This window comes from Syngnathus acus, chromosome 4, assembly GCF_901709675.1.
Source record: "Syngnathus acus chromosome 4, fSynAcu1.2, whole genome shotgun sequence".
In the NCBI taxonomy this organism is placed as follows: domain Eukaryota; kingdom Metazoa; phylum Chordata; class Actinopteri; order Syngnathiformes; family Syngnathidae; genus Syngnathus; species Syngnathus acus.
In genome coordinates this window covers 6257828-6266395 of record NC_051090.1, presented here as the reverse complement: position 1 = coordinate 6266395, position 8568 = coordinate 6257828, and the positions used below count along the sequence as shown (strand labels likewise).

Genomic DNA, 8568 nt, shown 5'->3' with positions numbered 1-8568 from the left:
GAGTTGAGGTCAATTAAAACAAAAACAAAAATATTCAACGACTTTAGTTGAGTTCAGCAATTTACGTGCGTTTACTGCCACCGTGCGTACAAGATTCCCACTTACACCCCCATAAATATACCCAAGGTAAAACCTAAATTTAGGCAGGAAGTGCTTACAGGTGGCTCATCCGCAAAATACATCACGATATCGCTGACCAAGTGACCCTGAAGAAGAATTACCAATGTGTGAAATTTTAAGATTTTTTTGCAGGGATTCTTCTTTTAAATGAATAAAAGGGGCTTCATTAATGAAGTCCGCCACCTCCTCCTACGCCCCCGCATCAAACCCCTTCGCATTCTGGTTTACAGGCGGACAGACGCAGTTCAAACCGCTGCCACACTTTCCATTCATTTACGGAGAAGAACAAGACGAGGTAAGAAATCTTGTGCATGTTGCATTTTTAAGTGACGTTATAGTTAAAAGTTTCGTGTACGTCGACGTCAAAATTGGGCTGGTTGAGTTGCATTCAAGAACTTCAAGGTGCAGAAATACGTCCCCTCAGGCTTTAACTCATATGGATACTCTTTATTGGCATGTAAATTAGGGAAATATGTGGAGGAATGTGGAGTTTTGAATTAAAACCTTTAACCGGCTTTATTACCAAGCAAGAGATGGTGGATTAAGTCACTTTAATTTATTTTAACACTGAATTGTTAAACAGTAAATTATTAAACACGAACAGGCTTCTTTAATGTTGCCTTATCTGGTTTAGGTAAAATGTTGACATTTATTTTTCCCAAATGATGGAAAAATACTTGAATTAAATCGTACTAGTGACTTTGGAAGAAAACACACCCAGTTAGAGCACAGAAATTAAGAAATGCAGACATCATTTGGCACAGAGCTAAAACAAATCAAATAAAAACAATCTAAATGTGTTTCTCAGCATACATAATTCTAGTATTTCTTTATGTAAATGTACTCCCGCACACTCATTAACTTGCTTCCGATTATAGTATTTTAGTAGCTCCAGTATTCAATTAGAGCGAGCACAGCCTATATTCTCATGCCATGGGAGCTGCGCAATAAAGGGAGAGGCAGTTTGAATAATCAGTGCAGAAGTTGGCAGACTGCTTGAGGCAACAGTACAAGACACCTCCATCACTGCACAACCTTTTCAATCTTTTGGTGAATTCCTGGCTGATTCTATTAGATTCTCCACATATACTGTGCAGTACCACGAGTACCAGAATTGATCTATTGGTGTTATGCACTTGAAGGTGCACTGACCACTGCTTGGGTCAATACTGCTTAATGACGACATGATACATCACATTAGCGCTTAGTACTTTCCAGTCCAATCTAGTTGGGTGATTCGTCTCTTTTTATCTACACTTTCATTGCGCTTTGGGTGTTAACACTTTCATTGGAAAAAAATGAAGCTATGTAAAAGTGTTTATTCAGCAAAAAAAAAAAAGAAAAAGAACCTGTGAGAGACATTATGGAAAATGGAGTTGATGGGTACACCCAGCATTGATCACTAGTGAGACTTTGTTTACAATTATCAAGTCAAACTTTTTCGTCTTTTCAATCAAATTTTATTTACAATAGCCAACTGGTACCCAAAGTGCTTTACAATAGATCAAATAAAATGTGATTCAAAAGTACTAATAAGAAAAGTGAAAAATGCTTTTAAACAGCAACGTTTATTTTATAGTCTTGCTTGTTAATACTGCCTAATAATTGACATGCAAAATTGATTTCAGTGCAATGATGGTAAAATGAAAAACACATTTTCTGTGTTAATTGATGGTTCACACATCGGTCAGTTGTGAAAAATAGAAAATGGATATTGCAAACTCCTCCAAAAAGGTTTTATTTTTACTGCTGAGTCAGACAGAACATTATCTGAAAGAATATGGACTACTTAACATTAAAATGCTACACTTTTGTTTTTGCTCTCATTTTTATTATCTAAAAGCAAAAATTATCTCTCTGATTTTGTCCACAAATCTAAATCTCTTAGTGTGCACATTTCCTTTTTCAAGATAATCCATCCATCCACCTTGCATGTGGGGCATATGCTTATTGCACAGCATGCTTATTGCACAGGTGTGCCTCAGACTGCCCACAAAAATGCCGTATGCCTTTGCTATATTTGTGCTTGCTATGGGCGAGCAAATTAATCAATGAATGACTCAATAAATCCGTCAGGCTGCACTGGACCGTCAGGTGGCAAATTTGCAACGCTGCTCCAATTTCAGCTGGCGAGCCATGGCCAAGCCTAATGTTGATGAACAATACCTGATAAAAGGAAGTGTGTAGATTATTTTGGGCACAATGTATTATGCCCATCATGTTTAATTTGAGATGCTATAATTCCTTTTAATGTTTACATTAGTACTATAATACATATATTAAAATCTCAAAATTATTTTTCATTTCATTGGAACATAATTTTCCACAGCGCTATTAAATATAGCATTAGCATATTCCACCCATAATTTTGTGTGAACCATTTGTTTATATTTTAAAACCCAAATGCAACAATCTGTCAAATCAATCCAATATTTAAGCGAACAGCTCAGTTTAACAAATAATTTCATTCCTCCTCAGCATGGCTTCCAGTGATTGAGCTTTACGGGTGTGATGCTTTTATTAGTAGTGTTGATCATTAGCAAAACGACATGTCCTTAGTGTTACATAACGACTTCTTTTCCAGAAAGGTCACCGCCACAGTAGGGTTTCTTTGAGAAATGTCTTTTCATCATAAGATGGGTGTAGCCCATAGAAAATCATCACCATCGGCTATGACATGTGAATTCACTTAGCATCGTAGTTAGCACATTTCATGACAATTTATATTCAACCGGAGCAGCAAAGGCTCACGGCTAAATTTTGATTCAACGACCATTCAAGAGCGAGAGCGATTTTCATCATCTGTTGACAGAACAAATGAATCGACTGACAGGTACATTTTTAAATAAATACTGACAGATCTTTTAAATTGTCAATGAATTATTAACTTTGAGTCTGGCATCGCTTGCACTGAATGCACACCATCAAAGGTTTGTTATTCAGGCTTCAAACCAATTGATCCATCAAATCTGAAGCCGTTCGGTGTTTATAATGCAAAAGGCAACAGCCACATGAAACTTTAATAAGCCTCAGCAGCAGTTGGTTGTTGTTGATGGAACGTGAAGAAAATGGACGCTACCACAAAGAATTGTGTGGAATAAAAAAAAAAAATCACTCTATGTGCAAAAGTAATGAGACATACCGTAATTCTTCATCCTAAAAAACACTCTTTGTCGACAAGTGAGGTCACTTTTGTTTTATTGTGTCATATTTGCTAACCTGTCGCTTAGCAGTCTTATTGAATAAAATAAAACCATAACGTTTTTCAGGTTGAACAGGTTCCGTGTTGGTTTGCTTTTGAATTTGATGAGATGTGATGTGTAACCAGGCTCCGGTGTTGACTACTGTGGACAGCAGGTGCACAAAGGTCCCTCTTCTGTCACAGAATCTTCCTCACTCCATATTAGAGACCATGCAAGACACCACCTGGCCATAAAAAAAAAAAATCGGTTGTGGTCATGTTGTCAACTTGACAACACATTGAGCCTTGTTGAATGGATTTTTTCGATGTAATGGCTGGCAGAAAGCTCAGTGAATAATGAGCAGCCAGCTTCATAAAAAGCTAATTAGGGGAAATTATTTCAAACCACTGTCAACTTGAGACTGAGTTCTGGTTAGAAGAAGAGTAACCACAATGCAGTCAGAGGCAACCAGGGGATGTTTATCCTGCACATCATTGTAACGGCTCGGTTCTGCTAATGGGCTGCTGAAAAAAGGATAACAACTGTGAATATGAATGTTGATGTTATCTAATGTTTGTCCTTGCTCAACAACCATCATACTTCGACATATACTAATTCACGTAAGTTTTCAATAGAAAGTACCATATCCACTTACTGGACACTTTTTTTTTTTAGGTGCACGTGTACATCTATTGCGATTCAGTTCAAGGTGGTAGTGGTAATAATAAAAATAATAATAATAATACATTAAAATATTGATAATTAATTAAGTCTCACTAGTTTTAAACAGAAGGCTGGCTGAGAAAATAATATTAATAACAGTAATAATAATAATTAATTAAGCCAAGTCTCACTAGTTTTATACAGAAGGTTACCTGTTTGAGTCCCAGTTTGCTAAAGTATTTTTGAGCAGTCATGAAACTTCCCTATGATTGATTAAGGGCATGTTGTCAACTGCCCAATTTCACTAATATGGAAGAAAATACAGTATTTGAAAGGCCTGCTAGTACAGTTCTAACCCTAACCCTACCGTACCAAACAGTAACCTATCCATCGATGCATCCTTCCATCAATGTTCTGTAGCGCTAGTCCTCATTAGGGTTGCACGTGAGCTGGAGTCCGTCCCTGCTGACTGAGCAATTGGCGGGGTACACTCTGGAGTCCGGACTGGATGCCAATCAATCACAGGGCACATATAGATAAACATTCTCACTCGAGTGTGACAGACGTAACTATCAAACGCACAATTTTTCTTATATTCATTAAATTTCAAAATCTTGGCTCACTGTAGTGCTTTCATTGTTTATGCGAAGAGAGGGAAACAAAAGCTGAATATATGTGTTGTCAGCAAAGTGATGCATTACTGGAAATAATTCAGATCTTAGTGTGATCAAACGCTTTGAAATGCAGCATCCTGACATGTTAGCTGATTATGTTGGCACAACTGTCCAGCAAGTTTGAAAATACAATTTAGAAAATGGCTTCACAAGATCAATGTCTGAAACTTTTTGCTCCAAGAGAGACCCACTGTGTAAAAAAACAAACAAAAAAAACTCCCATTCATTCTTGTGCATGTTATGATTGTATCCAGTCCTTAGCTGCAATCAGAGAGCAAGAAATTGAACGCGTAAGAAGTAACAAACTTCATCAGTCGGAAACTACAGCAGCAGATTGTGTGGCTGTAATAGCAAGTTTCACAGATTGATTTATGATACTATTGATTTAAATGCTGGGTGAGCCATTCCCAACAGAACTGGCCGCGATGGCAGCTTCAAATGTGTTGCAATCACTCTAGATACTAAGTTTGTGTTACCATGGTGACAGGAAATTGCAGTTGAACCCGCTTGATTCAGATCAGCAGATGAGATTCCAATGTTTATGGTTGGGTGCTGAACCTCTAACACGGGGTCGGGCAACTGGCAGCGAGTGGGTTGTGTGCGCCTTACAGCCACACTCTGAGTGACTCCTTGGTTAATTAAAAAATAGAAATGAAAATTTTCCCAAAATTGGGTCAAATGGGTGAATAACTCCGCAAATGTGAATCTGAGGATGTTAAACTGCGACTATACAATATTTGTGTTGTAATACCACCAATCACCACTAGATGTCTTAGTTGCACATACACCGGGTGTTATATACTTCATCATGAGTAGGGCTAATTTTTTTTTTTTTTTCTGAATTTTTAATGATATGCAGGACAACATACTACCTCAATATTAAAACATTTTCTGAGTTGATTTTTGTGAAACGAAATATGCATTTTTTTATGTAAGGGAGCCCTTTGCACTGAGGGAAAAAGTGTAATGTAGCATAAAAGCCACGAAATAATAATAATAATAAAATAAAGAACACACAAAATGCACCAGTGTGAGTTCATTTCATTGCTTCCTGCTTACATGCGCTACAGTATTTGTGCCACACCAAGGGATTGCTATAATGTACAATCTATTAGCAAGCTTTGTGTTGTTCTCTTTTCCTGGCACACAGCTCGGTGTTAATCCTAAATAATTCACACTTTTATATATGAGACTCTATTACACACAATAAAACGACAAATTGCTTTTGAATGACAATTGTATTTCGACTAAATGTATTTGCTCATTTACTGTCCCCTCTTCCTCTTTTCTCCTCGTTCCTGCAGCAATATGACAGGGGACCATAATACATTGGGCCTACCCAGACCCACAAGAGGATGGCATTGTCCAGAGGATACTTTGGGTCTTGCTCTGGAGCCCATGTATGGCAATAGCACGCCCAGACACCATAGACACCACGCGGACTATGAGAGCTGGCAGAAGCATCGAACCGGAGGTTCCAGCCTACGTTCTGGCTCCCCTTCTCTCCTTGAGCCCCACAGTCTCTCGAGCAGCCGTGACACCCTCTACCTCACCCACATGCCGGGCCACAGCCCGCCTCAGCACCGAAACCGAACTGGCCTCACCCTGGATGTGACCTCGTCTTTTGACGTTGGAGGTAGCATGCTGGCGATTGATGGAGATCTCCCCATTAGCCCCAATGTGATCAAGAGACGCCGGGGGGGCATTATTGAGCAGAAGGACATAGTGAAGGCCCACCAGGCTCATAAAATCCACAGCACTCCACAGGCACGTCGCAAGGAATGGGAGTAAGTATGAAACTTTCTTGCTACCTTCTTTATCATGTGTCATTTTATCTATGCTAAAGTGACTCACCTATGTGTGTGGTGCAATAATATAGACAATTTTTAGGTTAGCATGTCGCTAGCGTTTCAGTTTCTCATGCAGATGTTCTATTTTCAATCAATACTGTCTTTGTGTACGCTTAATTGGATCTACTTTACATCCACACGTATAGTATGTATGTATTCCTGCCCTGTGGAGCTGTGAAAGCGCAACGTGAATAGTAGAGATTGACCCCCCCCCCCCCCTCCAGTCCGTTTCCCTAATGAAGCTGAAGCTTTAGCTCTGGTGGGCCCGACCCCCACGGTGCCCGTCCCACCTTCCTCGCCACAGGCTCAGGATGCCACGGTCCACAGAAGCATAGGGAAGCTTTAATGGGAGGTCTTAATGCAAAATGAATGAAGATGGTGATACATGAGATTACCAAGTATTGACTGGACTTGAAAGAACCCTTCTATTGATTTAACAGCTTTTATTAGTTGGGATCAGTAATTTAGCAAGGATAAAAAAAAAAACAAGAGAAAAATTGCTTTGTATTAATTATAAATCATTATCCAGTCATCCAGACTTTCCACCAGTTTTTAATACATAAGTCCATGTGACAAATGGTTTATTGAGGCGATGGCATGATTACGAGGCCTGTAGAGATGTTCGGTCACGGAGCAGGTAACGGTACCCTGGTCTGCCTGCTATGATTAAAATGATACGTTCATGTCAGATGTTCGCCGCCGCCGCCGCAGCTGAAGACCCGAGTGAGTCACAACGTGTTATGACCGTGAACATCCAACTCTCAAGTCTACATTCTCATAGCGGCTTGGATTAAAATTGTTGCACCTGAGCCAACATGTGCATCTGTTTTCTTTTCAGGATGATTTCAGACTAACAAATAGTTTATAATAACGTGACGGGATGTGTATCCTTGCCCAACCGAAGATTTAATTTGATTTATTTAGGGCTCCCTGCCAGCACTTAAAAAGAATCAATTTGATTTACCCACTTTGCTTTCCAAATAAATGTGGAAACAATGTGGGGATATTTACAGTATGTCTCACGAACATGCCCACAAGACTTTAGAGCTGAGGAATATTATTAAATGACATCAGTCACCAGTGGAGAAACACTAGAGACTAGTGAAATAATAAAAATCATGAATAAAATATCAAAAATCCATAAAAACAAACTAAAATACTGCGAGAGTGTCGTCTATTTAAATCCTCATATATATATATATATATATATATATTTTTTTTTGTGTGTGTGTAGTTGGAGGTTATTACTCTGCATGTGTAGCATTGGAGATGTTAATGACATCTTTTCATTGCTCCGGATAATAACAGTACTTATTGCTGCCCTCGTTTAATGTCAGTGATTAGACTGGACCAACAGCTGGGAGAAATAACTATCTTGGACTCTGTTTGACCTTTGACCTTCGTGTTTACGATGGCTCTGTATGTCTGTCTATTGTTTAATCGAAGCTTCGATTGGCTACGAAGCAATTTGGCTGTGTTCACACCCACAACGGCACCAAAAAAATTCCTTTTTAATTTATTTTTTTTGTAAGCCGCTTGAAAATATGAAAGCCCACACATGTTCAGGTTTAGACTCAGGCCTGAACTGGGCAGGAAAACAGTGAGCTTATGTTGTGGCATCAGTGAGGTAAATAAAGTAAATAAAGAGGATTAAAAGTGAAAGCAGTAAAGCGCAACGTGTTGCATGGGAGCCCTGCTAAATTAAAAGACTGCAAGACCGAGACAGTTGGATTTGTTAAACCCGGCAGCTTGAGCACAACTCGAGTCATTATGCCAAATTTGAAAATGCGCAGAGCAGACGTCTGAGCAGAATCCATGTCAGAGGTTCTACTATCCCCGGGTGATTTATTAAGTCGTCCGTCTGGCAACAGTTTGTTACTTTAGTTGATTCACATATGGTCAAAAATATTTAACGTTTTATTATTGTTTTGTTTTTGCTCACATCTCTATTAATAATGTTTGACTCTTATTTATTTTTTCATACAAAGGTGCAGCATTTTTCCTCACATCCAATGGAACAAAATGTATACAACATTTTACTTTTCAGTGATGTTAATCTGATTTTCTTTCTCAAAATGA

General features: G+C 38.8%; 1 protein-coding gene across 3 annotated transcripts in view; it reads left to right on the top strand.

The window, feature by feature from the left end:
• Nucleotides 1-298: 298 nt before the first annotated feature.
• The window catches only part of LOC119122300 (voltage-dependent R-type calcium channel subunit alpha-1E), a 49612-nt gene continuing 41342 nt past the window's right edge, over nt 299-8568 (top strand). For all 3 annotated transcript variants that reach the window (XM_037250635.1, XM_037250633.1, XM_037250634.1), the window contains exons 1-2: nt 299-415; nt 5944-6426. In XM_037250635.1, coding sequence (XP_037106530.1) covers nt 5948-6426 — 479 coding nt within the window. In that variant the 5' untranslated portion in view covers nt 299-415; nt 5944-5947. The remainder of the gene's footprint in view (nt 416-5943; nt 6427-8568) is intronic.